General features: G+C 36.4%; 1 protein-coding gene across 3 annotated transcripts in view; it reads left to right on the top strand.

Moving 5' to 3' along the window:
- The window catches only part of SRBD1 (S1 RNA binding domain 1), a 221834-nt gene extending 205300 nt beyond the window's left edge, over nucleotides 1–16534 (top strand). For 2 of the 3 annotated variants that reach the window (XM_063078557.1, XM_063078558.1), the window contains exons 20-21: nucleotides 12119–12303; nucleotides 15665–16534. In XM_063078557.1, coding sequence (XP_062934627.1) covers nucleotides 12119–12303; nucleotides 15665–15954 — 475 coding nt within the window. In that variant the 3' untranslated portion in view covers nucleotides 15955–16534. The remainder of the gene's footprint in view (nucleotides 1–12118; nucleotides 12304–15664) is intronic. The other variant, XM_063078559.1, reaches the window with a different exon arrangement.
- The last annotated feature ends 243 nt before the right edge of the window (nucleotides 16535–16777 follow it).

The raw sequence follows: 16777 nt of genomic DNA, 5'->3' as shown, positions 1-16777 counted from the left end.
AGCATTGTAAGATATTATGACTGCCTCTTATATCTTTAATGTATCCTCCACTTATTCCTATAGTTTTAGCCCATGGCCTTATTATTGTTGTGGTCTCCCCTTTTCCCACTCCCTAAAAGCTAAAAGCAGCAATCACCTCTTATCTTACTTTCCCCTAGAATTTATAATCCATTGCTCTTCCTTTTCATTGCCAAACTTCTTAGGAGATCTGCCTCTAATTCTTACTGCCTTCTTTCTCCCAGTCCCTTACAGATGGCTTTCATTCTTATTCTTTCAACTAATGACCTTCCGATTGTCAAAACCAGTGGCCTCTTTCCATCCTTAAACCATTTACCCATTCGGCCACATTTAACACCATTAATTTATTGACCTTCCGTGGCTTTTGTTTTTATATTTTATCTTCTCTGGTTTCTCTTCCTCCTTTAGCCCTCTAGATGTAGATATTCTTCACATTTTTTACCTTAGCCTTCTTTTTCTCTTGTTCTATATGCTCCCTTGGGTGACCGCATTCACTCACATGACTATCTTTATCTCTTACCTTTCCACGTAATTCCAGTCCTACATCTTAACATCTGTAGTTCTGGTCTTTCTCCTAAGCTCTAGTTCCCCCTTTCCATTTGTCTGCAAGAGATTTTTCTCATAAATGTCTTAGCAATTCAAATTCAATATATCTAAAACTGAAACTTGAACCCCCTTTTCTCTCTCCCTTTGTAATCCATCTTCTCCTCCCATTATTCCTCCTCACTAGCCCTGCACACACACCAAAAAAAGAAAGAGAAAAAAAAACAGTACAAACAAAAAGGCTTGGTATTTCATCTGTTGTTTCATAAAGAATGGTTAATGACACTACTGTCTTTCCATTAACCTAGGCTAGAATTAACAGAATCCATTCATTCATTAAACAAATGTCTTTGGAGTGCCTCCTGTATTCCAGGTTTTTGTGATCTTGGAATACATTTAAAGATCTTTGATCTCAAAGAGACAGACAATACAGAACCAACATAATAAATGAATTATACAGTATAGTAAAGGTGATGAGTGCTGTGGAAAACAGGGAAAGAGCAGAGTAATGGGATCAGGATTGCCAGGTTTGTGGGTAAGGGCTTGCAGATTTAAGCAGGCTAGTCATTGTAGGCCTTATTGACAAGGTAGCATTTGAGAAAAGTCTTGATGGAGGTGAAAGAGTTAGCTATATTCAGATATCTGGAGCAAGAGTTCCAGGAAGAGGGACTGGACAATTGAGAAAACCCTAATATAGGAGCAGACCTGGCATGGTAAAAGAATAATAAGGTGGCCAGTGTGGCCAGAGCAGAGTAAGCAAGGGAGAGACAAATAGGCAATGAGGTCAAAAGGGATTACGAGGCTATTATAGGGACTTGGCCTGAATTCTGAGTGAAATGAGGAGCCATAGCCAGGTTCTGAGCTGAAGAGTAACATGATCTGATTTACATGTTAAAGTAATCCCATTCATCTGCTGTGTTAAGAACAGTCTATAAGGGACAGTGGTAAAAGCAGGGAGACCAGTTAAACTAATTGCAGTAGTCCACGTGAAAGATGAGACCCAGGTGATAATAGAAGTGGTGAGAAGTGTTCTGATTCCGACCATATTTTGAAAGTACAGCCAGATAGAGTGAAGGGTATGAAAGACAGTAACTGTGGTTGTGAATGGCAAAAATAATGTGAATACTAGAGACGTTGTGGAGACTGAAATAGACCATTCATTGGAAGGAGAATTGGAAAGGGAGAAGTTAGAGAAGTAAACAGTGATCACTTCACTGGTGAGCTCTTCCAGTCTCACGGCTTTGAGGACTATCATAAGCACCATGACTCCTAAATTTATATCCTTAGCCCAAACCACTCTGAAATTTCAGACTCATGTATCCAACTACCTACTCAACATCTCAAACCTAACATGCCTACAACTGAATTCCAGGTCTTTCCCCCAAATCTTGCCCCATCCATGGTTTTTCTCATCTCAGGTGATTTCTTTTTATCCTTTCAGTTTCTCGGTCCAAAAGCCTTGAAATCATCCTTGATCTTGCCATATCTGGAGATAAGCTTTCTCCTTGAACAAGCTTTGTGCTTCACAAAGTGCACTTCCTTATTATTGACCTCTATTATGGTATCTGTGTATATGTTTTATCCTCTCTACTTTGGTAGTCTCCTTAAATAGTCTCACCACTATTTATTTTATATTGTTTAGACCCTTCCTCGGGTCTCTGCACATTCTAAGTGATGAATAAAATCATCACCAATAAAATTCATACAGTAAACATTAAAGCCATAAAGAATACAAAAAATATGGGGAACATCGAGCTGATCTTAGATATCAGGGATCTTAAAAGAAGATACGTCTTGCATAAAAGCAAGAAAAAGAATAATAGGTTAAAATTATTTTCAGTTAAAAAGCTGCTTTTGATGTGGCCCTCAGTACTCTACTTTATCACCATTTATTTATAATGGATGTAGATGGTCAAAAAGAAGTATAACACTGTAGAATATCATAAAGTAAAGCTGTAAGCCTCTCTAATTGTCCTTGTCTCACAAAATAAATAATGCATCTGAAAATGTTTGCTAGACTAGTGGCTATTAAATTTAAGGATATTGCAGGCTGTAAGCTCCAGTTGGGCAGGGACCATAAGAATCTTATTTGTCACTCTATCCCCAGCACCTAACAAAGACTGATATTGTCAATATTTGTTTAATGAAAGAATAGACTATAGATAGAAATAGAGAATGAAAGATGAGTACATGGAAGAACACTGAGGAAAGGAAACTACTCAGAAATTGATAACTTTAATAGAACAAAATGAAATGTTTAGCTTTACTTCAATCCAATTTTGTTGTGTTTTTTTTTTTTTTTTTTTTTTGTAGTCTAAACCGGCTGAGGTCAATGAAGTTGTATAAACAAAACTGTTAATAGAACATCCTGTCCTGACATTACCTATCCCACAAGTTGATTAAGTGCTTCTTTCAGTATCTCTCTTGGATTGAAAGGATTTCAGGATCTCCCCAAATTGAATCCCATTTGCTTTCACAGAGCATCGTGTTCAGGGCCCAGGCCCTCCTAGATTTTACAGACTAGAAAAGCAGAGACAGGCCATGATAGAGGATTTCTTACCATTTTCTGTTGTCATCCAGAAATCATCACAATGTTTCCACATGTGAGTGATTTCATTGTGCTGGGTACTGTAAACCATGAGTAAAATTGCTGCTGTATTGAGTAGAATGAGGCCCAGAAACAACCTATTTAGGGATTACCAACGTTCCAGCCCCAGTACCTCCTCTTTTTTTTGTCTTACCGGTTTGGGTTGATCCAGAGAGCCAAGGCAAGTATCGGATTTCCCTCTGTTTCTTGAATAAGGTGCCAGGAAGTAGTGCTTTGTGCTGCAGCTTATGCTGATTTGTACATGTCACAGTGAGACCTGGCACTCTCCCAAAGAATCTGCTGCATTAAGAATTTGATTCACTCCAGATAGTTAAGCTTGAAAGTTGTTGTGCTCTTGATTTAACTTGAAAAATGCCAGGAAATTTAATGTCAAGACTGTCACTCGGCACTCATTTTGATAAAGCGTTAGCTAGTGTTTATTAGTTCCATTTTGGCCATTAGGCTAACAGCCTCTGTAGGAGGAATATGACATGCAGCACCATTCTAATGGACTAGGTCAATGTGTATCAAGGAATGATTTGTATCAATACCTGTACTTTAATATTAGTATGGTAATGTTTCCTTTATTACTGCCAGTGTGCCTATTTCTGACCCTGACAATCAATGTTGAAAAGTATGTTTTCAGAGAGTAGACAACCATGAATTTAAAATTCAGGTCTGGGACAGGAATAATCACATAACCTAGCAAAATATTTACTTGGGGAGCGGAGGAACTTCTATCTAAAAGCTAAGCAATGTTCATCCTTAATTTACTAAAACTTGTGTCAGGTTTTTAAGACACAAAGTAGAATTAATCCTACAGATACACAAGGATTTCCTGATGAGATAATGAATCCTAACAGGTGCATCTAACAGTGGTTGGGGCAGAGGGAGGCCCTTAGTGGTCCTGGCTTGCTTCCTGTAATGGATCTAAAATAAGCCAAGCCAGATGGTGACACGTGGCCAATATCGAAGACTCAGGTGAGTGGGTATATGTTAGTCTCTGTGGGTCTCTTTCCCGTTCCTGTTCCAGGATTTAGCATCTCTGAACTCTTTTAGAATTGCTTTCAGAGGTTTTATTACCTTCTTTCCAACCTTAGCCTGCTGCCCAGCAAGGAAAGAAATCTTCTAGCTAATAAGTAGCTGTAATGCAGGGAGTTTAAATTGTTTTTGTTTTTAAAAAACAGCAACAGTAGACCCATGACATTGACAGATTTGATATTCATAGTTTCGGCTATGAGCAACCAGAAGGCCCACAGCCTATGATTTGTCATTTTTCTGAGGGGTGAGCCCCTTAGCCTAGTATGTCTAGTACACCTCCCCACATCTAAAATTCACCACAGCTTTGTGCTGCATTGGCATGCCGTCTCATTCCTACAATGATAAAAACATGTTTCTTTGTAGGAAACTTGTCTGGAAAGAAATCCAACAGCCAGTGCTATAAAATAAATGACGATTAGGTAAACAGACCTAAGAGATTATTTGCAAATTTGAAAGATCTCAAATTTTTCTGGGTTTGCCACACAATAATTGGCAGTATCATGAACATGAAAATTAAGGCAGAATCATTGCTGGCTTTTGATAAATGATATCTTAGGATGTGTATCAATTAGTCATCTTCCATTAATTTCTAATGGAGCTATGGTTAGACAATATTAGATTGCCTTTTCACAAAAAGACATAGCATCATATGAGAGAGGCCAAACCTAAAATACAAGGATGTTAAATGGACAGATTACTAAAAGTGATTTTTGTTTTTGTTCTTTTCTTGTTAGTAGTTAAAACCTAAAAAACTTACTATAGATCCCAGGAAGTAACATTCATCATACTTTCAAAAATGCCCTCACAAAAGAAAAAAATGATGAAAGAGAATCCACCCACTTGAGAATAGATGATCCAACTATGGGGTTCTTAGGATTGATATCTAATATGTTACACATTCGTCCAACACACAGCCTACATGAAGTTTCTGACAAAGCTGGTACAGGGAACGAGGAAGTTCCAGAACATGAAACTATATCTAACTTTCCTCTAGCTCAGTCTGGAGGCAGTGCAGTAATCAGACAAATCACAGCTATTTAACATGGGAATGTTATTTAACCTCAGTCTTCTTGTCTGTTGAATGGGGATAATAATAGTACCTATGTCATAGGATTACATGAATTACTATTTGTTATTTGACTGTGTCATCTGGATGTAATGTGGAGTATTTAACATTGTTAATATTAATACTGGGTCTTGGGACTGGAGAAAACTGGTTTCTCTTGCTTATCTGGAGCCACCTATTAGTACCCAGTGGAGTAGTGAGAGGAAGTTGCTGGCCAGCCATAAAGTTGTGCTTGCTTCAGTCTCTTCCATCTCCAAAGTAATTGTCCGCCCTTGTCTTTTCTTCTCTTCTTCAAGCTTAGATCACTCAGTCTGGAGCCTGAAACTTTGTAGGGTATTGATTTATTCTCCCATTATCTCCTTCCTCCCCTTCCTGTCCCCACTCTAGCTATGGATTTTAATCTTAGCCGGTCTTCTGGTTCTCTGCATCACCTTAAGCAAGTTACTTTGACCTCAGTAACCAACTCTTTAAATGGAATGAAAACATCTCTGCCCATTCAGAGGACAGTGAGGGATTTATTGAAATGGCAGGTGTTAATAGCATTTTAAAATTTTTGAAGGGAGGATTCTTTGACAGGATGGCATTCATAGCAAAAATGCTGTTTCTCAAGGAAGAAAGTCCTTTACCTCTAGTGCATGAGCTTTGACCCCTAGTAGTGCCAGAGCTGCTTAGTGTCAGCTCTTTCGTCACTAGCCTGTACATTTTTGAATACTCCTTTTTTATTTGCCCTCCTCTTTCAACATTCATAGGCATCAATCCACATTATAGCTTTACAGGCAGTATATTAAATTATATTAATTCTAAACACAGTGTTTTTGAGCTGTACAGAGTCTGTAGCCTTTGAAATCACTAACTTAATTTTGTCCAACTCTTATTCAGTAACTCAAAAAGAGCCAAAGGTTTTTTTCTTTTGAATGTGATTTAAAAAATAATAATAAAATTGTTCCCAGGCAGTGGTCCTGGGTGCCAAATTTTATCTGAGCTTTAAATCTTCTGCCTGCACTGAATACCCCCCACAAAGTAAAGGAGTAGAAGTGGTAATAAAGCTTGATATAACATCTACCTTAGCTGTAGTCTTGTGGTCTCAGCTGTGTGACTTTGGGCAGGTCACTTAATCTCTCTGAGGTTTGGTTCCCTTATCTGCAAATATACATTCACAGTAAATTTTTGAGAGAATTAAATGAAATCGTCTTTATTGAGCACTTTCAAAATATCTATTTATCTGCACATAAAATCCCGCCTCTAAAAGAGCAGATATAAGTGGAAGACTATTTATTCCAATTGTACTGTCATTACTTGAAATTTAACTGTAAGCTTACTCAACAGCATAGGCTCTGTTATCTTTCATAGAGTCTTCCTGCGAAGGAAATAAATGTTTATTGAATAAAGTTGAGTATGCTATTCTAAATTATTTTTAATTGGCTTCAGCATGTTTTTCACATTTCTTTGAAGAGCCTTGATTTAAGCAAATCTTTATCATTTGAAATAGGATAGGGGGGTGGGGGCAGTTGGGGAGCTATTTTTTTAAAAATATGAGAAAGCTGATTTTTTATGTCACATGTAAATTGTTACTTATTTCTAAGGCAATACCTGCAACAGGAGTTTGGACATTTTTACAGCAATAATAGCAACACCTCAATACATGATACCTTCCTGTTTTTATATCCTCATACTCATTTGGATATATATGTATATACATTTGTTTTTTTAATTATAGTTCAAATTCTGTGATAATTACATAGTATATAATACATAGCAAGTAATTCTAAAACAGGAAAAGCTACATAAATAATCAGTGCTACTTATTTATGGCATGTTATTTCACTGATGTTAGATACTTGATGTAACTCATATGTGCACTGTCTTCAACTCTTTCTAAAAGGATTATTCTAAACCTTAAACTTTAAGAAGGTCTCTGTGTAAAAACATTTTAACTGTTTTTTTGTTTGTTTGTTTTGGTTTTGGTTTTTTTATAATATTAATGCCCTGTACTAAATTGCTAAGGAATATAAATTTCAAAATAAAACTGTTTTCTGAGGATATGTTCTATGTACAATTAATGCAACATGCAATGAGTATCTGATTTCTGTGCATGTATAACAGACCTTTGAAAAAGAAGGAAACATTTAGTAAGTTCTTCAGAAGTTAGAAACAGGTAACAGTCCAATGCTTATAAACCAAACCTTTTGGAAAACAAACTGCATTCCTTAATTCATGACAGCTTCTACTTTTTAGTTCTTCTTGGTTATCTTCTGCTACTCACTGATGCAAGAGATACTCCAAAGACACTCTAAATGGTACCAAGCAATAACATTAAAATTGCCCCCACCCATGTCAAGATAGCTGCATACCATTTAAAAACTATACTCTCAGATCAGAGTCTGTAAGAGCTTTCAGAACAACCCAGTTACCCTTTCTGGAAAAGTTATATTTTTTAAAATGTTTATCTGCAATATGTTAGTTTTCAAAAGTCAGTCAGCTGTAAGTTGTTGGGGAGAACTATTTGCTCTAACTTTCTGTGGATGATTATATACTAAGAAAAGCCATTTAAATATTATTTTCACTAGGTACCTACTAGCTTCTGTGGTTAATATACCTCTATAGGCCTCTGTGGATTTTGCACCCGCTAAGATTTTTAAGGATTCTGGCCCAGTTCAATGCCTTGGTTTAACAGGGAGTTTAGAAGTTTGAGAGGATTCCTTGATGATGATTGAGGTGCAGTTCACATTGTTGTCTCTTTGATTTGACTGCTGGAACAGCAGATGTGATAAAGCTGGCACTTTGAGTTAAACTAAACATGTGTTGCTATATACCCACCTGTGTAAATTTAGCTCCCCTGTAGATAGTGCAAAAGGAGTAGCAGGTTTTCTCCTTTGCCACATTTGAACTTATATTTGGTCTTTTATATTAAGGGCAGTAGATTTGGAAATGTTATGTAGTGTCTGTGTTTTTTAGAGTAACAAATTATTACTAAATGTACATTTGTGTCCCACCACTTAATCTACAATCACAGTTTAAAAGGCCACATTTTCTCTTAGAATATAAACTCTCTTTCTAAATTATTGAATGGCTACCTGTTTCACAAGTTATGACCTGCTCTATCTCCTATATATTTAGTTCCAAAATGACTGTGTTCTTGCATTTTAAGTTTTGCTTATTGGTGTAATTACTTTAAAACAGTAAAACTAATGGGTAAAAATAAACAAGTATGAAAGTCTATTAAAAGCGTTGATAGTGAATAGAGAACTAGAAGTACTTTGGCCTTATAGAATGGTTCTTGGTGGAGTTATAAATCACATGTGTTTTGCCCACAAAGCACATGCTAATATTAAGTTGTTTTTAAAGTGATTGTGTTGCATCACCATGGTTCTTCTGTGCTCTGGAGGGTGTCATGTTGCTTTAATGTAATGAACCAAGTCTTCAGCTCCTAAATCTCCATGCTGGAAAAGTTTACAAAAAACCGAATGGCTATGTCTGAAGTCTTATGAATCTTGAGAATTTTTATTCTTTAGGAAGAATCTTGCAAGGACTTTTCTTATTCTTTGAGGGGAAAACCCTACATTTATAACAAGTTTCTGTGGAAATATAAGCAATTTTAGGTTATATTGCATCCCATTTGAAAAATAAGCATTATCTGTGCTGAAAGGTCTGTATTTTAACTTTGTGCAGATGTGTGCTAAAGGAACATGATGTGCTTATTTGTTGCATTCATGCTACTTTCTTATTTTAAGTAAGATGGATGAAATTACACATTAAATAAAAACAGCAGCTCAAACAGCAATCTTTAGCAAATTGAACAAGCCTTCCAGAGACAGTGGAGAAAATGAGAATATGATTTTAATAACTCATTGGCTTTTGAGAGAATTGTCTATTTAGAAGCATGTGTATAATAATTTCTTTGCAGGATTTTATTCAGTGTTAACTGTCTAATGTTTAAAGGTAATCTGCCATTAAATTGTGTTGGTAAAATCTTACCAAAAGTATTGTATTTTCTATCGTAACCATATATAGCACTTTAATTTTTACATACCTTCAGTTATACACAGATGCACACATTGTGTGTGGCACATCAATGAAGCTAGTTAGCAAGAATAGCTGCATGGCCTTAGGCAAGTTATTTAATCTCCCTGAACCTCAATTTTCCTTTTCTGTATGATATGACACGTACCTTTTAGGGTTAATGTCAGGATTAAATGAGAATATCAAGCACTAGCATAGTGCCTGGCACATATTTATCAGTATCTATTCACTTACATTCTGTGTTCCAAGCTTCATAAAGTACAATGTGTTTCTATTTGGAACTTTCAGACTAAAAAATATTTTGTATTGAGTATTACTTACCACAATTCTAAAGAGAAACTTTATATTGAATCTTACTTATCACAATTCTAAAGGAAAATTAAGAATATGTGGAATAAATTTTTCATAGGATATTTAAGGAAAATATGTTTATTGAGTGGCCACTAAGCATAAAACATTGCTTCCTATCATATACAGTTGAATATACTTGGAATCCAGTACGGGAGAAGTCAATCTGAATGCTATTCTCAGTTTATTTTATAGTTCCTCACCCTTTTGTTTGCTATTTTTCTTTTTATGTGACCTTGTTAGCTTTAAGAAAGTTTTCAAAATAAAAAAGCACTTGACTTTATTCCATAGTCATTTAAAAATAGGGTTGATCAATATGAAGCATTAGTTAGGAGTACAACTTGGTGCTTTTTTATCGATTTCAGTTACCAGTGCCCTCAGGCTTATGTGTGTGAGAATGAAAATGATATATGAAATATGCACCCAGGTTAAACAGACCAATTTTCTTTTTGCATCTGCAACCACTATAAGCAGAATTCTTTATATGGAAATGACTTTGTTAGCAATTAGTTCCTCTTTCACACACACATGCACACATGTGCACACACAACCTTAAGAGTCCAAGTGTCCTGCTGAGCTGGTGTTTTTGTTATTTAGGCCAAGATTTGTATAGTGTTTCTGGAAGTTTCTGTGATGTAGTTGCTTTTACTAATTATAAAATGCGATTGAAGGTTATAGATTTACAGCTCACAAATACACTTTTTGGCATCTTAACAAATGGTTATAAGCCAGAATCTTGATGATTTGAAAGATGTTCTGCTAAATAACCAGTTACAGACCAGCAAAGCCAAGAGGGTGAATACCAGGGAAGCTTGCTCAGCAGGGCATGAATTATTTAGAAAGTTGTGTAAGGAAGTTGGTTGTGGGCAAAGGTTGTCATGTGTCATCTGCCCTGTCAGTCAGAGCTCCCACAGCTGTTCCCTGTCACCAGGGCCTTTGTGTGTCACTGTCATCCATCAGCACTAACAGATACCGGCTGTCTCTCCACTAGGCTGGGGAAGCCATGGACACAAAGACTTATAGTGTGTGTCTCACTGGCCATCAGTTTGAATGGAAGCTCATTTCCAAAGAGGGAGACCAGGCACCAAATCCATGGTCTTTTATTAGACCATTAACTAAAATATATTCTCAAAAGAATTAGTTGGATGCTGGAGAATTTGTTTTGACCAAAAATATGGCTGTAGAAATATAAAACCATTGCTCATTTGAAACCAAAGAGATGCCCTAATTAAATGAGAGATGGGAGCACTTTCTCCACCAGGTACTAGGTTATCACTGGAGAGGCCTTTTGTGATTGAACAGAACAATGCAAAAGACTAGGAATCACAAGCATTCCTTCAATGATGATGCAGTAATCTGCCAAATAGGATACATCCCAATTCTGATTATAGACAAACCTCTTAACAGTTTCTTTTTTCCCTTCTTGTATTCCAGAGACATCCTTAGAGGAAAGGATTTGAGGGCATTAGTATCACTGTCTGATTACTGTGTTGACATTTTTAAAGTGCCATTAATCATAGGAAATGGAACTTAATGATGGAGACAAATATCCAGCCAAGGAATGTCAAGAGAGTAAGCTACAGCCTAATATTCACATGAAATTGAAGGGAAATGCATCTTAACCCTTTAATTGTTTTTTTCTTAATCAACTTATTATAAAACTCCAAAGTTAAGTAAGTGAGAGGAGTGCAAGCCAGGGACATGGTAAACATAGCAAAAGGAAATTTTAAAAGGCAGACATTTTTATTTGTAAAGATTACAGCTATGTAACATATAAAGTGTGTAAGATAGTATGCGTATTTAGATTATATAATTGAAGTCTTACTTGGAAGAAAGTTGCTTTTTCTTTTCGATATCCCTTCCCATATATTTTCTGTTGAATCTGAGTGTTCAGTGTACTTGATATAATTTAGTTTATGTGAGGCTTGACTATTGATGGAATTTTAGAGTTATTAGGCTGATAGTATGCTACACAGGTAACACTGCTATCATGGGTACACAGAAGTAAAAAGCAATGATATGGCACGTGAATAGAGTAATTCATTTGTCAAAAGCTGGCAACACTTATGTGTATTTTGTTAGATTTTAATATCATCAATTAGTTGTTTGCCTATTAGATAATTTAAATTCAAATAAGTTTTCCTAACTGAAATTTTAGGAAACATGAGGTAAATTAAGGTATCCTTATTTAGAAAATATATATGACAATAAACAATAATGAATATTCCACTGTAAAACGTTTCTGGTACTGACTTTGAGCAGGTGCTTCATTTGGAAAATAGCACAAGAATCTACATCCCCCTCCTCCCCCTCCCTTTGCCTTTTTTCCCCCTCCAAAACAGATCACCAGTTATAGCACAGGATACGAGTAGATTCTCGATAAAGACTGATCAGTGTATGGATCTAAGAAGAATGAATTTTAAGGTGACCTGTATAAGGAAATTGGAAAAGTAGTAATATTATTGATATGTTTCGGGCTTTTTTTTCTACTACAGATTTTTATCATTCATTGGAGGGACACTGTGTGAGACTGGGAAGCCTGAAATGCAAAAGAAAATAAATTCATTCCTTGAAAAGGAGGGAATAGAGAAAACTGCAGAAAGATTGCAAACAACAGTACACACCTTACAGGTCATCATAGATGGTCTCAGCCAGCCTGAAAGTTTTGATTTTCGAACAGGTAAACAATTGAACTTGAATTATACCACCTTGCATTTGTGCAGCTCACGTTATCTCCTTTTGTTATCACAACCAATGATTCTATGCCATAGGCAAAGCAGATATTATTCTCCCATTCTCTGCATGAGAAAATTAACACATAGTGGGCTTCCTTTAATGTCATTATAGTTAATATTCAGAGCCAAAGCTAAAAGTCAGGTGGCTTTCAGACTCCTTGTCCACTATTCATTTCCCATTATGCCAGACTAAATGCATCAAACTTGTACTGCTGTGTACGTGGAGGCACATATTTTTAATGAACCTTTTGTAATCTGTTTTTATCTTCTAGGAACCAGAATTCCAAGGTAAAGCACTCAATTCACAAGCTAAAAAGTGAATCTTCTTCCTAAATTACAGTCTTCCAAGTTCTTGGATTCTTTGTCAATGAACACATTGAACAAATAAGATAATATCTCTCTGTTGATTTTCCTTCTAATTAAAAATGTTCTCAGCTTTCAGCACAGGTAGATGGTGAGGGAAGTGTAACAGCCATAGTTGTTGAGAGCAGTGACCCAGAGAAAAAGAATTAAGGTACTGAATGACTTACTTCCCAAGGAAGTTTGAATAGAGATTTAAATGAATCTCCACACTCATCTCATAACCAGTTTTGATGATACCATGTTTAGGGCTTGGCTCTTTTCATTCCAGTTTAGGCTGTGTTGAGGTGATTAGACATGCTTCTTTGAAAAGGCTTAAGGGAATTTAAAAACACACCCACAAGTTCATTGTACTATTCCTTCAACTCTTCTGTAGGTTTTAAGTTTAAGAAAAAAAAAAAATTGAAGAAAAATAAAATAAAACACCCAGTAAGAGACCTATGCCAAAAATGTAGGAGTAGAAGCCACCAAGTGGTCCTCCACACAAGTGGATATTTCAGCAAACAAATCCATCTCTGTTTGGAGGCCTGGTATCCTTTTATGTGAATTCCATGGGTGTTGTCTAGCAGGAATACCAAGTAAAACAGTGGATCTCAAACAGGGTGGGATTTGGAGTGTCATGCCTACATGCAGTGCATTAGAGGGTTGCAAATATACTCTAGCTGCAAGTATCCTGTACTGGATATTCTTGCCCATCTTTGTTTTTCTATCATGCTGTTGATTGCTCCATTATCCCAGTCACACTATGAATCAGAGCAAAGATCAACACTCAAATTGTTTGGTCTAATCAAATAACAACCAAGCTAAGTAGAGGTGCTTACCTGGGATGCCCTTAGTTGAGCAGAAATGTGAATGCACCTGGACTCTGGACTGAGCTTTCCAGTTACGACAGTGTTTATCGGTATGACAAGTGAAATTTCAAATAGGTCTCTTTAAGCAAACTTTGGAACTGACGTTTGCCCTAATGTAAGCCATAATTTTCAAGATGTCTGAGAACTTTCGTTTTACTACTAAACACATCCCCAAGGGGGAATGCATCTGAGCCATATTCTTTAGGGGGTAGATGGTATTTTGGATGTTTCCACTACAGTATTTCTTTTACATCTCTTTTCTCCATTTTCTTGAAAGTATTTCCTTTCTTAATGCCTCATTCTTTCCTCATACTCATCCTCTCCTCTGTTTTCTCAGTGACATAATGAATTCCATTTTTATTAACACTCTGGTTGCTAGTTTGATTCATCAGAATCTAAAATGGGGTTCATCAGAAGTAGCTCGGCAACAGTAGACTGAATGTGCAGCCTTGGCCATCAAAGTGTTAAAGTTTTCCTGGTACATGGAGGATTTTTGGATTTCTCAGTGGCCCAGACTGTCTTCAGGAACATGTTAAGTAATTCCTGACTCTGATTTTCCGTGCGAAATTAAACTAAGCAGCTGATCAGGAACCCTTGGGGAATTTGCAGCAGCTGGACCTCTGCAAGAAAAAAAGGGAAAAAAGTGTCCAAGCATAAAAACAATGCCTGTGGGACCTCAGAGACCATCATACCTCTGGCCCTTATCAACAACTTAGTTTCACTTTGCTTTGACACAGTCCTTGGCCAGTGTAATATTGCATTACAGTAGGTTTTTGCATTTGGAATTCATTGCTTCAATGTCTGGTGAAATTCTACAGAATCAATTCTAATTTTAGCATGTCCTCTTTTTTTATGAGGAAAATGAGATTTGAGTTTTAAAGAGGGTTTTCGTCTTGTTTTACAGAAAAAAGCTTAATTTTTTAAAAATCTTGGTTTCAGTATGGTTGGACTGGGGGAGGGGGAGAAAGAGGTGACCTCTTGTTAATACGAATGTAAAGGATAGCTTTAACAAGTAATCAGGATAAAGCCAACAGCTGTGGAGGAAAAGGAAATGGAATGGGTGGAGGGGAAAATGAGGTCTTAGTAAAAGGAGATCCAAGCATAGAATGCGTTCTTTGTTACTAGAGCAAACAGTCAGTAATCCTAGGAATGGGGGCCAAGAAGAGCATGGATAAATGGAGTCCACAGAGAATCCACAGCCCCATTTAACTGTTAGTTCTATATAAAACCTTTGTTGTTGTTGTTGTTTTAACTAGAGCCTTGATGATTCCTTGACATGCTTTATGTCCACCTTTTGGGGGTTGGTGTTAATAAACAGAGAAATGTATGCTGGGGTGAGCAAGGAAAGAGGGCTGAAAGGAAACTGAGAACAGAGATCTTCCTGTCTTCATCTTTGTGACTCTAAAACCAGCAGGGTGCCTGAGTGGGAGATAATAATAGGAATAACAAATGTTCTACCTGAAAGGAGAGAAAGAAGATTAGGTACTAGGTGGTCTGGTTTCCTGAGCCATGGATAATCAAGAATCCATAAATTCTGATTGGATAAGTATATTTGAAATAGATAGGAATCGATTCCTGAGTTCCAAATTTGTGGGAAGTGAGGAGAGAGAACATTTGAATTTCATCCACATTTTACCAAAAGTTAATGTACTTCCTACCACTTATAAAGAATTTAAGAATCCAGACACTGAAAAAAATAACCAACTCCCAGTCTCCTGTCTCTAAGAGATTTCTTTCTCAATGTTTGTGTTTTAGCCTTGTATATTCATTGAGCAAAGACATATTCTTATCGTCTCACAAAGGAGAAAATAATACTCTACTCTTCTCAATCCTCGTGTACAATGCTAATGTGATGTTAGTGAGGTAGAGTTTGAGGAGAATAAATTGTTTGAGTAAGTTTTTTAAAAAATTATTTCTGTATGAATGTTGTTTCTCCAACAAGGATGCATTCTCTTCAAAGTCAGGCCTATCTTTTATGTCCCCCCACAATGCTTAATATTGGTCCGGGCATGTAATTGATACATAGTTAATTCTTATTCACTGAGTTATATTGTGTCTAGAAGTACTAACTGTCTTTTTTTCCCTTTACTTATAGATTTTGATAAACCTGATTTCAAGAGAAGCATAGTGTGCCTAGAAGATCTGCAGGTCGGGACAGTTCTTACGGGCAAAGTCGAGAATGCCACTCTGTTTGGAATTTTTGTGGATATAGGAGTGGGGAAATCAGGGCTTATTCCCATACGAAATGTAACAGAAGCAAAACTTTCTAAAACGAAGAAGAGAAGGAGTCTTGGACTGGGCCCTGGAGAAAGAGTAGAAGTCCAAGTTCTCAACATTGACGTCCCCCGATCTAGGATTACTCTAGACCTCATTCGGGTGTTGTGAGTGTCCCACTGAAGGCCAAACACTGATTTTATCTGCTCATTTCTACAGATTGACAAGGATAAGTCAGATGTTTATGAATTCTATATAGCAGAAGAGAAAGAATTGACTTAATATCAGAAGTATTTTCCAAACACTTTTCTTATTTTTTCTTCAGGATAGATAAAAAACTAACAACAGTTTGCTTTCTTTTCCCTTTAAAGAAAACAACTAATAGACACCCTTATTTGGCTTTATGTAGTGATGGTTTTCTGACCAAAATTTTATTTTTTATAATTTATCTTTGACTCTTTTTGCATTTTGTATAACAGATTGCTTCACCTCTCCTTGCCAGTATCTACCTTGTTGGACTTATATGGGATTGTCTTCTTGATTTGAATTGTAAAATGTTTGTTGACACAGTGGGGCTGGCAGTGTTTAATCCTCTCATTTTATAAGGGTTTTTTTTAATCAGGCCTTTTGGACTTGATTTGTGATTTTGCAGTAATCTTTATTTTACCTTGCTGAACAAACAAAAAATATACCAGTAAAACAGATTCTAATGTGTTTGTAACTACCAAGTGAATGGCTCAAAACATTTTTATAAGGATATATGTATTGATCCCTACAATAAAGTTTTGTGGCTAGTGACTTGTTTTTGCTGTGTTGATTAAGTGAATGATCTAGAAGTCAATCTTGATTAAAGAAGGTGTGCCATTCAGCTGCACCTTTGGAGAAGAGAGAAGCCTCTGAAAATTTGAAGAATGGCTTTGTTTCACTTAACACAGAAGGGTATATTGTTTCTTAGCCATCAGGATTAAACTTAAAATGGTGATAGGTGTGGTCT

Source organism: Cynocephalus volans, chromosome 14, assembly GCF_027409185.1.
Source record: "Cynocephalus volans isolate mCynVol1 chromosome 14, mCynVol1.pri, whole genome shotgun sequence".
NCBI classification, from domain to species: domain Eukaryota; kingdom Metazoa; phylum Chordata; class Mammalia; order Dermoptera; family Cynocephalidae; genus Cynocephalus; species Cynocephalus volans.
The sequence above is the reverse complement of the archived record's forward strand: the minus strand, read 5'-3'. Positions and strand labels throughout refer to the sequence as shown.